The 21,170-nt window shown below is 40.4% G+C and overlaps 1 protein-coding gene across 1 annotated transcript in view; it reads left to right on the forward strand.

Moving 5' to 3' along the window:
• Positions 1–7,563, forward strand: part of LOC133000556 (synapsin-3-like) — an 84,133-nt gene extending 76,570 nt beyond the window's left edge. Inside the window, 4 exon segments of the mRNA XM_061070505.1 lie at positions 5,871–5,996; positions 6,609–6,645; positions 6,729–6,882; positions 7,440–7,563. Coding sequence (XP_060926488.1) covers positions 5,871–5,996; positions 6,609–6,645; positions 6,729–6,882; positions 7,440–7,563 — 441 coding nt within the window.
• The last annotated feature ends 13,607 nt before the right edge of the window (positions 7,564–21,170 follow it).

A 21,170-nucleotide genomic window follows, 5' to 3' on the forward strand; every position in this document is an offset into this window, starting at 1 on the left:
GTTTGTATGATTGAGGTTGAGTTGACTGGAGACTCTAAATTCACTATGAATAGTTGTTTGTCTCGGTATGTCAGCCTGGTGACCTGTCCTGGAAGTATCCTACCTCTCGACCAAAAGCTTTAACACTACCTGCTCAGGACCGTAGATCAGAGAAAATTTTAAAACTGAATTTAAGACTCACATTGACCATGTGGCCAAAAACACAATTCCATATAAATCAGCCAGTGTTGATCTTTATCTGCCGGGGACCTCGTTTTGACGTACTGATGTGTTGCTGTGTTTAAAGCCTCTTTTTGATGCAGCTAATTTGTAAATTTTTTTAACTAAGCAGACAAACATAATTTCATCAGTTTTTGGTTGTGAACATATCCATCAGAAAGAAGTACAACATGTTCCTTTTAGAGGTGCTGCTTCAACAATCATACAGGAAGAAAAACATAATGGAAAAAGCAGTCGGCAATCTCTACACCTGCAGGAGACTGAAATAGCCGAGAACGCAACACTGCAACAAAACAGCTGAGTTTAGACTGAGGGGCACGACTTGTTTCTCTCAAATGTAAGAGCTCACTCTGCTATCACTGCTGTCGTCACTTTCTCCACTGGCACATTCAAAAAAACTGCTCATGCACAATCAGTCACGCTGCGGGGGGGTCTTTGCAAAACAGGAAATCAGTAAGTGGCTTGGGCGTAGATGCAGCAGTAGAAAGCCAGGGACAAAAGTGCAGAAATAGATAGTTAGATACATAAATAAACAAAAAATGAATACAGCTTTCACTGTAAAATACCGTTTCTGTATTTCCTCATTTATTTATTTATCTTTATATTTTCTACTTTTATTTGTTTCTACATTTATTTATTTCCACATTTATTCTTTTAATTACTCCTGTATTTCACTCCTTTGTCGTCACAAAGGAGTGACTGAAGATTCACTCTGTAAGAGGAAGATATGTAGGGGAATTTATCTTTCAGGGTTATAAGCAGGAGATGAACTGTATTATCTCCAGTCAGTTTTGTTTTCACATCGCACTCCTGTGTCCTCAGATCTCAGGGAACAGCCTGGACATCTCACATGCCCATTTTTAGGCTGAGAACATGACATCACACTTCCTTCTATCTCTGCACTGGGTGAGGTCAGCAGTAGGAAAATATCCCAACCCCCCTTGTTGTTTTTTTTAAACTCAAACTATCTCAGGAAATATCTACCAGCTCCCCAGAGACGTGTTGTCTTAGCACTGGACTGTTTGGACAGAGAGACCAGTGACACAGTCGAGTAACAATGTTCCCTGGCGAGCCACTTCCTCCTCCTCGTCTACTCTATCTCGCCGTCTCTCTCTCCAATTCTTCGGCACGACGGAATTTAATTAACCGCAACAAGGACGAACCGTTGGTCCATCACAGTGAGAATTTCTTGTTGTTGTTTCAGACAAAGACATCAGCCATGACACCTCTCCCTAATGAAAAGTAATGAGCTGCCCACTGGCACTTCAACAGTTTACAATCTCAAGCTTTATGAGTAGAGACTGTGTCCAGAGGAGGAGGACGTGACAGGATCTCCCACAACATCAGGACACAGGAAGCACAGAGTCAGATCTAATGTCAACTGACATGACAGTGTTACACAACATGACACTTTTACATGTGACAATAGAAAACCAAGATGACATTGCTATAAATAACTGACTCAGTGATACAATTACACATCAAATACAACTGACGTAGTGGGGATGGTTGTTTCTTGTTCTTGTTCCTGTATGTTGGCCCTGTGATTGACTGACAACCTGTCTAGGGTCTGTCCCGCCTCTCACCCAGTGTCATCAGCTGGGATTGGCTCCAGCGACCCTCAGGGAGTAGAAGGATGGATGGATGAGAAAGCCGACATGACTTCATGCAACATCACATTAGGAGGCAATTTAACTAAACAACAAGGGCAAGATGCAGGATTGTCATCAAATTGAGTTCCATGTCCACATGGGATGAATTCTCATTTCTTTATTAATCCCTTCACTTTGTATAAAGTCCTGTCATTAGGTCAAACTCAATTAAAAGAGCATGTATTTACTCAGATTCACTGTATTTAAGGACAAAGGCTTGGTCCTAGCACTTGAGTTTTCCATTTAAATTCAGTTTAATATACTTTTCGTCCACATGTCAGAACAAAATATTGTTCTGTTTACTCCACTACATAACAGTTACTCAAAAAAACATTCAGGATTTTACAGACTAAACAAGAACATCTTCTAAAATATGATGCATTCTTAGAGGTTAAACTGTACAATACATTCATTACCCAAAGGAATAAAACATTCCAATAGGGGATATTCTGTCACATTGATTGACTGTACATTTTGCTAATTCTTTACTTCTACTGAACTACAATTCAGCACCATTTTTACTAGTAACAGAGTATTTTATTTGACAATAATGATATTTTGACTGAAGTAAACAATATTTTTGTTAGAGTAAACAATGTCACATGACAGGATGGGAAATAGTGACGTTCTGACACTTAACAGGAAGGAAATAAGGGCCCCAAGTGATATATGAACATGCATTATTGTGGCATGTATATGACTCAGCAAAATGTGACAACTCTGACGAATAAACCTCAACTAATCTGACAAAAAATGATGGTTTTGAGACAGCGGTCATGACATGACATATCATTAATAACACATTTATTGGACAATGTTTGAAAGATAGTGAGACAGAGTGCTGAAACCAGATACAGGGTTTAAGGATCCACAGCTGAATCATATAAACTCAGATACTGGTTTAAACTTTTAATGGATCATAAAAACCATGAAGCTGGCGAGAGGGAGTAGCACCAGCGCCACTATCTGAAAGCTTGAGCTGTTTTCCCAGGGAAACGTCACCCCCCCCCCCCCTGCCCATCCCTGCACCATAATTTTCAATGAGCGCATGTCACATGTTGTGCTGTCTGAACCCTCCTATACAATGGGGTACATTGTCCAGACAGAACACTGTGCAGCTCAATAAAAGTGCAGAATAACACCTCTCTGTTCCACTGCTGAAAAGGCCAGTGGCAGCTCCAGTCTCCTGCAGGATGACTCTGTTTCCCAATAAATCAGCAGGGTGGATCCCGACCCTGCTTGCCACCACACACCATTTGAAGTGGAGCCTGGCGGTCAGTCCTTTGTGGTAATGACTCAACTGGCCAGAACCCTGTGCCACGCCCTACCTCACCGCCAATCCTGGCCAAGAAGGTGGCTACACGCAGAAAAGGAAGGGCTTTAAAGGGTTCTCTGGTCTGTGGTAGGGCCATGTGAACCCAGTGTGTGAGATCTCAAACTAATCTGCAAAGCTCTTACATAAAACAATACTTTACATTCTCAGGGCAAGAAATAATCAGGTCTCAATGAACATTTCCTTATGAAACATGATGATTTAACACCAGGGGACCTTATAGAGTCGAGGCTGGCTTTGCTTGGTCATGTTAACAAAGCTAATGATGCTACACTGTAATATACAATATAATTTTACTCGTAAGAGCTACTTTTAATTAAGCCTTCACTGAGCTCCACCTCCCTTCGTGACTGTGTCTATACCTGTCGAGCTTCGTGCTCTCTCGCCGGACGTATCCAGTGAGTTCACAGGACCACGCTGACAGATTTAAGATTCAAATTCTTGATAATTATGAAAAAAACTCAAGACAGATGCTGACGGAAGCAGATGTGTCATTTCTAATCGTAGTTGTCCATTTTGCAGACTAATTAAATGAATACTATCGCTGGCAGATTTTCTTAGAACTTATAAAAATGGTTCTCAGAGCTGTGCTGATTGTAGCTCATACTACAGTGTCATGCACTGTCTCATGTATTGTGACATCTGGTAAGCTGTGATTGGACAGTTGCTGATTGGAGAATTCATGTGGCAAACTGGTGATTGGGTGGTTCTACCGCTGAACCCAATGAAGTAGTGAAAGAAACATTGTTTTGATCCAGCTGCTTGTAAAAATTGACTGGATTGTTTAACAAATTGACAATGTAAAGGTCTTAGAGTTTTATTCGGACAAAGCAAGACATGTGAGGATTTCACCTTGGAGCTGCCAATGGGCCGAGACCCAAGAACAGCAGCTGCTATATGGAAATTCAAGGGTAAAACATTATCAACGACAGGCCTCTGGCTCTCCAATATAAGCATGTGCAGTACTTCAGAAGTAACTTGTGCCATCAAAGGTCACATAATTTTATTTTAATGAAACCACAAGCACCTTTTTGTGGGTTTTTTATGCTTGCAAATCAGGGTTGAATTACCTTTTTGAGAGACAAATAAAGTGCTTTCAATTCAATAAAACTGATGCCACAAATAAAAACAGCTGCAGAGAGGGAGAAACACATTGAGTAAGCTGGCACAGTGTTTGTTTGGAATGGGAGCTCTGCACACTCGCTGCAGCACAATGTGGCACTGCTTGGTGTACACTGTCTACGAGGGGATCAGCACATGCATGCATGCCCTGCGCTTTGTTTACAGCCTGTGGCCGGGGCGCGGTGCAGCAACCTCATCCAACATCTCCAGGCATCTGCACCCAAACCAGCAGTACCAGCAGCCACACTCCACTGCTCCTGTTTGTTTTGGTCTTCAGGGAGGAGGGCGGCGGGGCTCAGGCCTGGTGTACTCTGTGGTTCTGCAGTACACGTGTACGTGCATGTGTCCTCAAGTGGTGGGAAAGTTGTTGTGTTTTTTTCGCTTAGGTTTATTATTTGTGCGGCAATGGATGTGGTCTGTGTTCTTCCAAGTCATGCCCAGGGCAACATAATATTTACAGATGGAGTCTCATTTTATCTGCAGCTCAATGTTAATCACAATCTTGGTTCCTTTTCACCACCAAAAAACAGTTAAAGAAATTATACCATTTCAGGTTTAGATAGATAAAAGGTCAATTGGTTCAAACCATTTTCACTGCAATGCACCTAACTGGGAATGAACCAGGGCTCCCTCCACCATGTCAGGCTGATACAAAACCCCTTGGCCTCATCACCCCTGTGCTTGCCGCCCTACACTCACCCCCTGTTAAATTTCCTATTGATTTGAATACCTTATAGCTCACTTTGAAGGTCTTACACCAAAACATCTTTCAGATTTATTTGCCTGGTCTGCTCTCGACCACAGATCGGCGGACAAAGCCCTGCTGGTTACGCCCAGGTCTCACCTCATAACAGGGTGACCAGACTTTTGCTATCAGAGCCCCCGACCCGCTGCTGAACTTAGACAAACTAAGAAAGAAATTGGTATATCAAATGTGTCTGGATATTATTATTAATATGTTTTTTTAATATGTAAATCATTTAAGTTTCATTTTACTAGTGCTGGATTTATGTGATTTATTGTCAATGCAGGATGTGAGGTTAAAGCGATATTAGGATTCAAAAGACCAAAAAGCAAATGTGAGAAGAAACTGATTCTCTACAGCGTCTGAAACCTCAGAATAACAACCTGTTAACTCTTCTACTGTAGTTGTTGCAGCTCCATTGACTGGAGGGTGTAGTTGCACAGATCCAGGAGAAGGGACTTTCTGAGTGTGGGAGTGTGTGGGATCAGCCCGGGATGTCAGTGTCCTCCTCAGTGTATCTGGTCATAAATTGTATTGAGTGTTTTGCGTAGCTTATAGCTCATACTGTGAGAGCATTGGCGTATACGTGATCTCTGTAAAAATGACTCATCACTGCTGGCAAAGCCCCACCAAGTCCATTATCACTGACATCATCCGCAGGCTGAACACAATCTGATCTTCACGATAAGAGATGCAACAGTGCCACCCAGTGGATGAGGTTCTAATTCAGTAGTTGCAGACATTCATTCAGGTTATGAGCTGACCAGGAGTCTGTTTCTTTTTGTGTCTGTCTCTGTAGGTGATGGACAGCTCCATGCCTCTGATTGGGGAACACGTGGAAGAAGACAAGCAGCTGATCACAGAGCTGATCATCAACAAGATGGCCCAAGTGCTGCTGGGAGTGTCCACACCTCAGCCTTCCACTGTAAAGGTACAATACACAAGGCACTGCATATAGAAGAGCTAGCTGTATGTGTGTTTACATGAATGGGTGAATTTGACTTACACTCTAAAGCTCTTTCAGTGGTCGATAAGACTAGAAATTCATTTATTTACCATAAAATACCTTAACATCATTAAATGGACTATAGGGTAAGAAAATAGAACCTTCACATGGATATCACCAGTGCTTTTAGAGTAGACTCACTATATTAACATTGTAATACTTTAAGCGCTAAAGAAAACTATGTAAGATGTGTATAGGCTTTGTACAGTATATAGCTCCTCATGTTGGACAACAAATGTTATGGAAAATAATTGGTAAAAGTGCACTGAAGTAATAGATTATAAAATATACAGATACATTGTTATTTATGTCGGGAGGGTGTAATTATGTTGCTACCTCTACTTTCACTACTACTTCTTGACCACCTCTAACATCTCTAATAATGATATTCCATTAAATTACTGCCATTGAAAACATTTGAATAAATTATTATTACTGTAGTAGTTGTGCAAGTAGCAGCAGAACACGCAAACATGCTAAACCTCCTGATCCTTTTAAAATGTCTCTCTTTGTTTGTCTCTGCATCAACAGACCACCCAGCCCAAACGAGGTAAGAAAACATCTCCCTGCCACAACAGTTTGCTTCTGCAGTGATGCAGTGCTGCAAAACAATGAATGCACATATAAATGTGTGTGTATCTCCTGCAGGAGGACAGCGCTCTGCTTCCGCCTCTCCGTCCTCCTCAGCCCAGGGGTCACCTCAGCGAGCCCGGTCTGCCTCCACCTCGCCCAGCCAGGCCTTCCAGCCTGGTCCCATCCCCGCCTCCTCCGGGCCTGGAGCTCAGAAGCAGTCGCCACAGCTAAAGTGAGCCCAGACTAAAGATCTGGTTTAGAGGATGCAATTATTAAATGTCAATAACGTAGTTTAGCCTGTGTTTTAGGCTTCATAAATATTTAAATGACTGTTTTCATGTGAGGAAGGGAATGTTCACCTCAAAGATGTTGATTCACCTCCGTCTGTGTTTGTTTGTTTGCCTGATAACACAAAAACAGCACAACCGATTTCCTGATTTGCATATATTTATGAGTGTGTGTAATCTGGTGCAGATCCAAATAAAAATCTGTATCAAGTGAATTTAAATGTGGATTCATAAGCACACTTTAAAAGAGGTGTACTCTTGTTTTTTGGTATTATTGTTCAGCACAAAAATAGCCCAAAGCTGATTCTAGGGGGAGACACAGAGTCAGATTAGACACTTGAGTCTCCCTTTTACCGATACACCTTAATTGTTAACAAAACTACATGGAATGTGGTTCGGTGAACATTTATAAAGTAAATATTACATGCAGGATTTAACTTGTCATCTGTCATCTTTTATTACAAATGTAGAAACTCTAACTAGTCTTCTGTTTACTCCTCAGCAAATCCCAGTCCCTGACCAACTCCTTCACAGAGACGTTACGAGGAAGCCTGACTGACGACGAGGCCAAAGCCGAGACCATCCGCAGCCTCCGACAGTCCTTCGCCAGCCTCTTCTCCGACTAACAAACTTTCCCAGGAGCTTCCTCTTCCTGTCGGTCGTCAGGTGTGGAGAAAAAAAACAAACCCTGACTGGGTTCATCTGTAATGGAGTCTCTTTCCTCCTCCGAGCCTCAGCTTCCTGTTCTCTCTCCATGTTTGTGAAGTCAAACACCTGGTGCGACCCGCTGTCGTCAAATCCACAATAAATGTATCACTAGAAAGGCCAAACGGATTACAGATGAAGGTCACCACGGTGACGAGTGAAACTTTAAAAGCTGACATATTTGGGTTTGTTTTCTTTACAGGAGATGTTAAGGGATGAGGGATACCAGGGCAGACGCAGAATCAAACCAAACCCCATTCACATGTCTGTTACTTTTCCTCCACAGTGCTGTTCACTTAAGAAAATATAAACACATACACTGGGTCCATATAATCATAAGTTTAGCCTTTATTTAGCAGATTTTTATCAATGTACTAGTTCAACTGTTTCCTTTTACCCATAATTCCTTGTATTTCTTTATTTAACAGCACTGCAGGATTCATGTAAATACAAAAAGTTTTAAAGATGATGCTGTAATTTCAAGTGCAGCATCAATACAGATATGTGAATGCCCTCTTGCATGCAAATCATCAGGCAGTTGATGAGTTTGGCCTTTCTAGTGTTAAATGACCACAGTGTATATCATGATCTCGCTGGTACTGCTTGCTATGTAGATGTTATTCCTCATGTGTTCGTCCAACCAGTGAAATTGTTTACTGTTCATGTTTAACTTATTTCTATATTTATTTTTAATTTATTTCCAGGACTTGAATTGACGCGCGGCTTCCAAACATCTACAGCAATACACTTATCTGAATCTGTTGCCGTGAGCTCATGCGAAATGCACCGAGTCCACACGGTTCACCAGCGATCTTTTCGAGCGTCTTTCCAGCACATCTCTCAGACATCCACGTGCTGTAGACACACATTGGCTTACGTAGTGACTCCTTTACCTTGGCCGAAAAACTACCAAAGTGCTTTTTAACAACGCAGTTAAAAAAATATATCCCGTCTGCACTGGGTCAAGAAAACAATCAGACAGCGAACCAACTCATGAGCTTGTGATTTCACAAGGTGCAAATGCTGGACTGGCTCACAGCCATGGTCTTCCATCACAGCTCAGATCTTCCCCCTGCGATCCTTTTTTTTCTTGATGTTTCGTGCTTTTAGTGAGTAGCACTATGGAGTATTTTTCTTGGGGATTTGTAAATACGATCTACTAATGTGTGTTTAAAAGTTAAATGGAGAGGTTGTAATATCGGTTATTTATGTCATTCAGACAGAAAACGATTTAGTTTGGTCGTGTAACATCGCATTTTATATCTTAATTCTCCTTTATTCTCTACAACCAGTGTCAGCTGGCAAAGCAGATCATTTAGCATCCTTTTTTAGCTTTTGGTTGCATGTTGTGTGTGTGTGGTTGTGGGTGTGTGTGTGTGTGTTATATAGTCAAAGATAAAGATTGATGAAAATTATATTGAACACATGTTTGAAATGTCTTAATGGCATGGGTACCCACATGTAGGAGTTGTTATAAGCCCGAAGGTAATTTCCTTCCAAATCTGCTTTTAAGATTCAACCTACACTATTATGATCTCTGTAAAAATGTATTTAGGTGATAGAAACCTAATTCCTTTTATTTAGTGAATTGAATATCTCAGTTGCTTATAGTTAGCACCAAATTACATCTTATAACAGAAACAATACAATTTGAAATTACAAGATGAGGCAAGGTGAATTATTTTCCCCAAAAAATATTTCCTTCAGCCTCGGTGCAACATTTGCCTCCAGAAAGAGTTTGACTGTATATGTTGCTTTACATGCAGAGCACATAACTCATAATCTATGAATTGGTTCTTTTGCAGGAAATTATAAAGATGTCTGATCGTTGGCGCCATAATTTTCTGTGAAGGAAAACTGAATAAGCAGAGATATGTTTTTTTCCCCGTTTTGGTTTAGATGGACCTGGACAAAAATATGAAAAAGAGTGTGCAAAAGGGGACATTCATTGTGCATTACAGAGTTTAAATGGACCTATCATGTTTCCAAAGTATTACTTTTATTATTAATAGTAATAATTATAATCATAATCTTAATAATTATAATGGTCCTTAATAAAAGATAACATTTATACAAATGCATGAATCTGTATAAAATCTATGTCGTGTGTGGGTGTGTATGTGTGTGTTAAGTTGTAAATTTGCCATTCTGATTAGCAATGATACGATCACTTAAAAAAGAACTGCTCATCTTGGCAATAATTTTGTTAATAATGAGTTCTACCCCGTTTAGTTTTTAAAGACAAGCCGTTATTTTTATCAAGCCTTTTTTTTTAAACTAGCATTGCTTGTTCATTGCACTAAAAATGCTCCATGTGCTTTGTTAGCTTGACAAAAAATAAAATGCACTCAACATAACAAAAAATGTTACAAAGCAATGATCAGGTTTGTAGTTTTACTTCAACAAAGAGTTGCTCTGGAGCAAAAATAATCAGATCTTTATCGTCAGTGTGTGGAGCTACATTTTTTTGTCTAGTTGCGTCTACTTGTCTCAAGTTGCTAGCTGCTGTTGCTACACAAGTTTAGCTTTTCATCCTCGCACAGCACTGTAACCAAATACATGTTTCACTTTTAAAATGAGGACTCGCCAGTTTGTGTCATGAATGCTCTTCGTTATGTGAAGTAAAGATAAAATAATGTCGTGTGAAATGCTTCTTTACCGTGAAAGTAACATTACGGCTGTTAGCAGTAAGCTAGGCTAACAAAACGCTTACATGTGTAGCTCCTGTATCCGTTTCTTACATGTTTGCTTCATATTTTTTATTTGATTTATAGACCGTTTAGAAAGATGAACGTCGTGTCCCTAGACTCAGTCATTCGGAGCCACAGTAGTGATCGTAAAGTGGAGCCAAAATATCAAAGTCCCGCCCATACATGTGCTCAGCCAATTACGAGTCAGTCTCAGCTGCCAATCATGGTGTTTTTTCCTGTTTTTGTAGCATAAAATAACAAGTTAAATTGAAACTTCGAGGAGAAAATTTTCTTGAGATGCACTTTTAAATAGGACTTATGACCTATACTGCAGACAGCCACCAGGGGGTGATATTTTGGCTTCACATTTGGAGTTGTCATGTCGTCCATCTATATATACGGTCTATGCTCTGAACAAAGCAAACAATCAGTCAGCCTACTCACGTTCAAACACCAGGAAGTCTGTGCTTGTGATATTTGCTTTTATCGCCATTTCAGTTTGCCAAACCTGTTGTTTTGAGTGTTGTCTCGTTGTTTGTCATAAATCTGCGTCCAGTGATTGTTTGGAAAAGTAAAACTGATCTGCAGATAATCCAGTGTCTCGTCACTGAGCACTTTTTTGCAAGCGCCTTTGGCACTGTGTCAAAACGGACCAAATTAGCATCTTGTCGTGAGACTCCCTGACAGTCACAATCATATTGTTTTTGTTTTGTTGTAAAGATACCTACCACTTAATGTGTTATACTGCGATGTGATAAGCCATAAACTAACCATGAGGATTCACTGTCCCTTATGTGCCACGCAATAACGTCTGTGACATCACAGATGAACTGACTCTGAGCACTGTGTCTGTTACCTTTAAAGACGTTAGGTGGCCTGTCCACACAGTTGAATGACCAGTATGTCTGTCACGATGAAAGATTAACTCTGATGTCACTTCTCTCAGTTTTAGTGCACTTTGGGTTTAAAATGCAGTTCAGGATGTGGTTGCTGCCAACTACATCTATATACATATGTTTGTGTGCATCTATATATACATATATATATATACGTGTGCTCATGTGGTAGGTCAGATCAAAATCAGTGACCAGATGTCAGAGGATTTAAGCTTTATTTGCTTTTTTGGGTTTTAAAAATGTTTTATAACAAAGTCTCTCGCTCGGCTGCTTTATCGTAGCTTAACACACCAGATACATTTGTTGATTTGACTCAATTTGAACTGAGCTGCAAAGTTTACTAGTAACTACCTCAAGTTGGGCAGTGCTCTGCAGGAACTGACTGTAGAGTGGTAGTACTGGAACAGGTTTTGTGAAAAGAGCAGCGAAGGACACAGAAACGAGAGAGGGAAGTGCTTCCTTTCCGTTTGTGATGATTCGTGGGCTCTAGTAAAGAGGTTAATCCAGCCCTGGTTCCCAGTTTATTTGATGGTGCCAGCCTCTAATGTGAATTAGCGATACAAGTTCTTTAATGTTGCTTGTTTGATTGACAGCTTTCTCAGCCAGTCAGAGCCCTAGCTTCACCCTTCCTCGCCCCGAAATCTCCTAACTTATAAACGTCTCCCTTGAAACCTGCTGTTGATGTCACAGATGAACATTCTTTTGCAGTGTGTGCGCTCTCGCTGCTCTTTTCACAAAACTGAAAAGTGTTGCATCACTTCACTATGTCTTTCATCTTTATTTGGAGATAACACAATACTCAATTTATTTTTAACTTATTTTCTTTCCTCTTCGTTACGACATGGTTGAGTCACTGGCTCAACTCTGGGTGTGTTGAACTGATACGAAGCCTGAATATATGAATATATGCAGCCTCAGAGACTTGCCATTAATACAGCGAATACTGCAAGGAAATCAAGTCCTCTTTAAATATGGTATTTGTAAATGAAACGTGAAAATATTAATGTCATTGCACGGGTTTATTTGCCGATCTTTCAGTCCACTGTGTCCCTTCCTCTCCGCTGAATGGTGGGCGATATCGTGTGATACTCTAAGTGTATAGATGTTCGGTATATCGGTGTAAATGTGGCATGAAAAAACGACCCCCCCCTCCCCTCTCTATGTGCCTCAGGTGTATACATTTGGTCGTCATGTGATCTTAACGTCTGGCTGCTTATTTGTGAGAAGTGTGATGCATCTCATGTGTTTCTGTAATTTATTAGTATTAAGATTAGTTTGTTTTCTGTATTTCACTTCCTTTGTCCGAAAAATCAAGATTTCTGTTATTAAAACTTTTATTACACCTGCGGCTGTGCATTCCGCTTTCTACCAGTCACCCGCAGAGATTCCAGGGTTTTTCTCCATTTATGGTCACCTCAGGAGACGTCCTGGCTCGCGCTCTACCTTTTAAACAAAATCCAGTCTGCAACACGCAACTTTGAGAAAATGTAGTGATAATCCCAAAATCCCTTCATCTTGGATTACTACCGTATTTTATACCTCTTGGCCTGGAGCTCGGCCTGTTAAAAGGCGACTGGCAAACCGAGGCCACAGAGAGGGAAACCTGCTGGACGCCGCCACAGACTTTCATCCGCTGCCCTCTTCCCGTCAAGCTTTCAAATGAATTGTGTTAAGCCCTAATGTTAACAGAGGTAATGTGAAACACATTCAGTCTTGAATGTGTCACCTCGCACACCCTCGCGTTTTATTGCTGTTCAAACAATGGCATCATCAACCAGATATTCCTCTGAATATTTTATATTGGTTCTTTTTGGAATAGCAGGAGAAAGGTGCTTGGAACTGAGGGTATTTATTGAAATAATAGACGTTTAACATTTATATTGCAAACCTGCATGAATAGATTTTATTCTTCACAGTAAACACAACACTCATGTTGTGACATTTAAAGTGGATGTAGGCCTACATCCACTTTAAATGTCACAATATCAGCTTTTCAATACATCCTCTATTTAAAAGCAGCTGCTTATTTACACATGCAGCAGACATGGAGAAATATACTGCATGAGCTTTAACTGGAAGTTGTGTTCTGACCTCAATTAACCTGAGGGAAATGTCAGGCTCTGAAGCAGCTGAAGCGTTTCCCAGCCAGAGTCACTTATTTTGTCTGCCTGACACTTGTTTCTCTGCAGCTATCATACAGTGGGTTTTTTAAGGGCTTTTATTTTCTGAAAATCGCTTGTGAATGGCAAGACGGAACCAAAACAGTAAAGCTGCATGCCACAACAACAAGACAATAAACTGAAAGATGTTGGAGCGTGCTGCTGTGGAGTCAGGAACACAAGGTCCATTGTTAATATGGAAATATTTACAAGTGCAACTTTATGAAATTTTAAGTTTGGAGCAGCGTTTAGACTCATGGACTGAAAACACTGACGAGACTTCATCTACATTTTAAATAGCAGTGAATCTATACATGATTATTTATTTCAATGGGTAATTAAATATTCTAGATTTTTAAATTAAACTTGATTAAATAAAAAAATATATTAATACAGAGGAAACAGTTTTGGCCTTATATGTCAGGAAATCAGTAAAGAGATGTCAAACTAAAAGACCTATAGCACAACAGCAGCTCTCATTGTTACAACAATACCAACACACAAGGACGATATACAGTATACGAAATATTTAAAACAAGAAATATATATCATTATCTTAAACCATTAATCCGCATTTATAGTACAAAGAATAGTATAGGATTCATTTTCTTGTGGAATGGACCATTTCGTCTTGAGTTAGTAGCTAATTGAGATTGTGATCGATGTGTGTAATATCAGAACTCGTATAAACCGCCAGATATTCATCTTGATTGATCACATATTTAAAAGAATAAAGAGTATTGTAAACTTTAATAGTAACACTGTAACTAAATCAGCATTAAATAGTCAACATTACGTCAGAGAACATCTGTACGTATCTGTTCCTGATTTAAGATGCATTCCGGGTAAAACCTCCCTCAAATAAAAAATGTCTAAACATTTAGTGGGACAACATCCATCCATGCAGCCATTACCTTGTAAGGATTGGGGTTGGGGGGGGCGGGGGGGGGGGGGGGGGGCAGCTGGAGCGAACCCCGGCTGGCATTTGGCGCGAAGTGTTAGCCACAGGTCGCTGGTGCATCATTGCAGGGGCAACACAGAGAAAAACAACTACTCGAGTGCAACATAAGAATACTTATTATCTTAAAGAAACGTTTATCACTTTCATTCACAAATTTGCCTCAAACTATATAACTGATTTTCATAAGTCCTTTAAAAGTGATGCACATCACTTCTTATTCAGTTTTCAGTGTTAGAATTGTGCTTTAACATCGTGCACCCCTCACCCTCTGCCCCTCCCTGAAATCTCCACACAGTTCCTGCTGTGCTTTCGCATTTGTTTCCCAGTCCGAGACACTTGTTGCATACCAGACGACTGGCAGCCTGATGCTAATCTGCTGCCAGTGTGATTCCTCCTTGCATTCTCCAGGTGGAATGTCCAATCCCTCATCTGCCACAGGTCCCTGCCTGCCTGCGGCCCCCATGCGCCAGTCGACAACAAACAGCTCCGTGATAACGCTTTGTGTAAACTTGTTTTGAGAGAAGGGAGATGGGGAAGTTTGTGTCTGTAATTCTTCACATCTTGAAAGTGGCAGAAATCAGAGGGTTGTGGTACGCTCACATAATGAATCAATTATACCAGCAGGGGGTGTTGTCCTCCCAAACAAACCCATCCTTCTTCATATCTGCCTTCCAGCTGTGATCCTCAGTGTCCTGTCTTTATTTGAAAAATACAATCTTGTAACTAAACACATTCAGACTAAATGGAAAGTCGGTCATTGCTGTAGCATTTCACTGACATCACTGCGTTTGTGTTACCTGGAAAATTACAGGTCATTTAATAAAAGCTTCAACAAACACTGCTGCTTTGTCTGAAACTGATTTCACCCTCATTTCTATTTTTCCTTCCACCATCATGTACTTATACATTATATAAGGCTTATGTCACTGTTGAGAAGTTTGATGCTTTGGTAAATAAACAGCAGACTCTTTCACTTGTGATAGAGATACTTTCATGAGACAAGCCTCCCTGAACAATGGGAATCCTAGAGAAATATAAAAGCTGCGCCACAGACATAATTTATTAATGGTGAAGGAGGAGCTTGTAGATTCAAACTCACTGAGAATTATCACCCATCTGTGTGTTCAAATCAGAAGAGAAAACAGGTGAGTGATGTTAAGAATGAAGTGAACACACAATACTTTTGCTCTGTGTCTTGCTTTTCTTCATAAACGAACACACACAATATATCAGTGTGTTCTTCTGCTCCCCTGACCGAGCAGCTTTAATCTAACAGCATCAGACAAGGATGTTGCTTAGCAACAAGGAGTATTATTTATCTCTAAGTGGAATACCAAATAATGGTAATAATAATAAAAAATACACACAGGGTTAATTGTTGTATTAAATGTTAAAACACTCCTGGTTACACTTTTCTGTAAGATATTACAGCTGTGATTCAGCTACAGGTACAGGACTGATGCCTGAGGGTCACGGGCATCCGGCAACTACTATCACACAAACAAGTCACATGGAAGTGTAGTAGTTGGAGAATTTTATTAAAAACTAAGTTAATATGGGACTTTTGGGGGGATTCTGGGAAAGAGTTTACCATCAAAGGCAGAGTTCCTCTGAATCTTGCATTTCTTCATTAAAGCTGCTATCTCCTCACTGGAGGTACACAGTGTAGCTACACGGCCTTCAGGAAGAACATATTTCATTGTTAAGGCTGAAGTGGCCTTGAACCTTCACTCAGTTTGATTCAGCTCAGTGTGTGAGTCTCAATGTGCATCTTCATTTTACCAGGGTTTGTGAGGGCGGCTCTGTGTGGATGGGCCTGTAGTAGTGCTGCAGTAGTAAGTATGCATGTGTGTGTTTGTAACAAACCCCATTTTCCCTCTCCGACCTACCGACTGTACAACAATGCCTCGGTCACCATAGTGAGTATCTTTAAAACAAGAAAGGCCTTGGTTGTCATGGCAACTGCGATGCCTCAGTGCGCATGGAGGTAGAGAAAAACGGAGAGTCAGAATTCAAGACTTTGGTTCACAGTTTGTGGTATGTCTGTGTCTGCATTTATCCATGTTGATGTCTACATAAAGACAGTAAGACTGACGAATCGGCACTTGGCCACACAAACACAAACACAAACACACACACACACACACACACACACACACACACACAGACACACAAACACACACACACACACACACACACACACACACACACACACACACACCGACCGACCGACCTGCATGTATCTGCAAAACCTTGATAACAAAGCTTCATTCCCCAGATAGCTACTGCAAAAATTCCAAATGCGTAAGCTGCGTTAGTATCTGGAATATTATGTTCTGCCGCTGACTGTGTGATGGCTCTAGATTCCTATTCATCTACAACATATCCTAATTATCTGTAAGATAATAAGGAAAAGATTTGATCTGCCTCTTTGCATGAATGCGGCCATCATATTTAATTCAATTTCAAACTGACCTTACTGAGTGTCAAATGCTAAAACAAGTTCATCTGCTGGAGATCATGAGGGCGCTGAGTACATTTTTAAATAACTGTTTCCATTGGATCTTTATATTTCTTATAAATACGTGAAAAGGTTGGCTTTGTGCATTATGGAAGGAGAAACCAAAAACCATCTGGAGTCATCAGCATTTGTAATTTAATTTCAGTCTGTAATTTTCCAATTTATTTTCAATTTATGTCCAAGAAGATTCCTGGGGGAAAGGAAACAATGTGATTTGCTGATAACAGGACGACAGGTCAAGCCTGTCATTTATTATGTTTGTAGGGTAAAGTTTACAATTATCAGGAAATAATAAAGTAATTTGTTGCATAAATCTCAGTATTGTTCTTCCAAAAGTCTTGAAGATAAGTTAAATTGATAAAAAGTGGCGTGTTTGAATTTAGGTAATGTACAAATTGTGTTAAAAGAATTATAAGCCTTTAAATCAGTTGATCTTTTGAAAATGTAATTATTTGAGTTTCAGAGTTTGATGCCAAGTTTCTTTCTATTAATACAAAATTAGTTGTTGTTGACAAGCAGATCTGAGTCCGATGAGAATCTCACACGTTCATGCACTGGATACTGTGAGACACCCGGCTGATGGAGCAGAGGTGATGAAGTTTTCCTCCTTGAGATCAGATGCTCTGTTCAGTGTTCTTAGAAATAAACTCTTCTGAGTTCAACTTAAACAGTGTGTCAGTGTGCGGCCACTGAGAGTAAGAAGTACGTGTTGTTTGTAAGAGATTAGGCTGAAGGGAGAGAGAAGAGCTTTGGAGAGTCCGGCTGTTTACAGAGGGAACGCTCCCCCCCACCCCCCCTCTCTGCAGGCCGTTCATTTCCTCTGCTGCAGAACCTCAGTGCCTCAGCCTCACTCCCTTTCTGTTCCCAAATAGTAAACACGCTGTGCATCCAAAAATGTTCTCATTGACTACCACTGTTTGTCCTCCGCTGCATTTCTATTTTTATCTGTCATCCCGTCTGTCAGTCATAACGCTCTCGTGGTTATTTATGTGAATGTGCCCAAATCACTGCAGAGCTCATTTTCCCCATGACTGCATATCTAAACAGGATGCATGGGGGATAGCAGCCTCTGTGAGGATGTGGGAATTATTTTCCTTTCTGAGGATTTTCTTTTTCTTATTGGTTGTATCAGCAGATGTGCTTTCCTCCGACTGAGCACAATTCTACAAAATACTAGAAAATTATAAAGGCGGGCTGCTTCGCGCTACATTCAAGGACAAGGATGATGATTAAATTATGCATCGGACAACTTGTTGCGGTGATGAGTCCAACTGGCGGTGACACACACACTGATCAGCTGCACCACTGAAACCTGATACCAGTTTCAATCTTACGGCTGATTGATGAAATGTTCCCCTCTCTGACCTTGCAAGCAAGCTCCATTTGATGTTTGTTCTGAAAGTGTCTGATCATATCACGTGTTTATTTAATCAGCAGATTAAGTGAGAATTTTTTTTCAACTTCCGTTTCAAGGTCGACAGTAAACTCTGAACGTCAACAATTCCAAGGTCAGGGACGACCTATGGGAGCCAGTGAGGTTATGTGCCTTGGAACCCCACTGGTTGGTTTGGGCTGGAGAGGCCACTTGGATCATGTGTGTGCGTGTTGGTGTATGTGTGTATACTGGGGATGTTTTTATGTGAAGCCCTATAAAATAAAGTCTGATTTATTCATGTGTTTGTTTGTTTGTTCTTTGGTGTCAAGGTGCCATAGGACAAGCGAGCAATAAGTAGGAATATTTCTACTCTCAGATTAGAAAACCTCTGAATTTAATCCCCTACTTTAAATTTGTTTAAATAATACTTTTTTGGACATTGATATTAGATGACCAAAGTGTTTTTTTCTTTAAAAACATCGAGTGGCTCATTAATGATTGAACTACGAGTTTTATGAAGCAGGAACTAAAGTGTCCTCTGATTACATGAACCCTTGAACTTCTCATGGTCTATTTACTTGTTGTTCATTGGTTGTTCAGGTGTCGGTAGCCAATCAGCGACCATAAAGTACCATAACCCACCGACTTTAAACATGGGCGGGACTAAGACAACCGGTGATAGCTATCGAGGGTGAACACAGAAAGTACAAAATGAAAGAAACGTATGTTTAGAGTTAAAGTGAGTGAAGTTAATGTTTGGAGCTTGAGTATGAAGCTGCTGATATGTATACCGTTCTGTCACCGTGTCGAATAGAAACGTAAGTCCGATATATTTGACGCGGACGCCGCTAGCAGGTGACGGACTGATGCTAGCTTGTTAGCTAAAGCTGCTTCCAGCTGTGCCAGGGGACACTTCCTGTGTAACACGTGCGTATCATCAGTATTTACAAACATAGACACGTGTGGACATTTGCAGTTTAAAAATAAAAATGTTCCATCTGTGTTTTTGAATTTTCTGGTATCAGTAGCAGAGGAGGACGGGGCGCGCGACCGTGAGGAGTCTACCTGCAGCACACGCACGTGCACGGCTGGGCAGGCTGAGTGATCACATGACACGTCACGTCACCTGAAGGGTACACAACTACATGGTACTGGAGTGTAAACATGCTATACTCATACTTCTATCAATTCATTTCCAGCTGCTTATCCAGGTTCAGATTTGACTAAACTGGATGTTTGTTTCAATATCATATCACCATCATAATTAAGTTAACCTAGTTTTTTGTTATTGTGAATATTAGATTCCACCAGTACAATTATAGCTTTGTGGTAGAACCCAATCGATTCTGGATTTAGGGTGAATGGGGGGGGGAGGGGATATAGTTCTCTCTTTGATTAAAAAAGTATTAACCTGTTTAGTCCTTGTCCCATCCACTAATTTGGAGGGGGCCGAGTTTGTGAGCACTGCAGGAAATGCTCATACTAATAGAGCTAGTGTTGTATTCACGCATATATTCCAGGCTTGAAGGTTCTAAAGATAGGCGTAGGCGTAGGCCATTGAAATCCTTTATTTTGTTGTGTATTTTATCTGTTTACCATTAGTAACTAGGCTGCATGCAGCTCCTTGTCTCACAGTATCTCTCCTGAACCAAATTTGTCTCCTACATTGTCGTTCAACCGACTGCACACTATATTGTGTTGCTGTGCTGTGTTTAGAAAAAGCAGAAGACCACATTCAGTTTGCAGACTGCCACTGAGTCAATGTTCACATATCCAGACCACTCTATCTTTTTAATTGTTTTCTGTAAACTTTGTGTTGTTCCAGTAATGAACCTGGATCCATGTTATAACTGCAGTGGGTCATTGAATTTGATGTTTGAGAAGGTGTGGAACCCTGCTTATTCCTATCCACCCCAAATCAGTTTTAATGCAACTTAAAATTTAAATAGTAGCAAACGAGTGGTGGAGGAACGTGACCTCAGATGATGCTTGTTTTTGCTTTTAGTCATGTTGCATCGTTCACACTAAAGGTTAAAGGGAGTGTTTCCCCCCCCTACGGCATCAGTTCTGTTACAATGATCCTTTCGCCAGAGAGAAGTTAAACCTCCAGTTGCATTCAACAGTGATAAACTACCTTTTTTCTGTATTCAGTCAGTAATGGGAAAACCTGACATTGTACTCTAACAGTGTGGTCAGAATGAGGAACTGCACTGTGGCTCTGATCCTTGTTATTATGGGATTTTTGCCTCTAGTAATTAAGTGCAGGATAGCTGGGCTACTCCTTCCTGCTTCACCCAAGCTAAAGTAAGCTAATCTTTGTTTTTCTGTCCTCTTCCTGACTCAGCGATCTATTTGAAATTACTGGGTGTATTTAGTCGGAGGTTTTCTTTTTTAATACTGTGTGTCAGAAGTGGGTAACCCTTAGCTTTGCTATTCTTGGCCTGTGTGTGTGTGTGGAAGGAAGGAAGGGGATTTTTTTATTTTTTTATTTAATAGGTTTAAATTTCAGGCTTCACAGCAATAAAAATGATTAATTGAAAAGAGGTGTTTATTTTGATATTTTATATTTCCCTGCAGATTTCTGACTGAATGAGGGCAGGAGTGTGTGGAGTGATTTTATGTGTCTGTCAGTGACTGCACTAGTTTAGAGAAGCAGAGGCACATAAGGAACTGGGTGTTTCATTTAAATCCTGATAAGCCTAATATTCAGGGCTGCGATGTGTCCTTGAAAGTTCATGAATCCAAGAAGCAGTCTAGGCTTTGAAGAAGGTTTTGTGCTTAAACATCGGCCATTGAAAGTGCTTGAATTGATACATTTTGTGTCTTTGTACTTTTTATATTTTACTTATTTAATATCAGTAATTAGGCTCCATGTTGCTGTTCATCTCAGTTATGTCTAAAAGATGCAAAAGATCCAGATTTAGAC

This window comes from Limanda limanda, chromosome 1 (genome assembly GCF_963576545.1).
Source record: "Limanda limanda chromosome 1, fLimLim1.1, whole genome shotgun sequence".
Lineage (NCBI taxonomy): Eukaryota > Metazoa > Chordata > Actinopteri > Pleuronectiformes > Pleuronectidae > Limanda > Limanda limanda.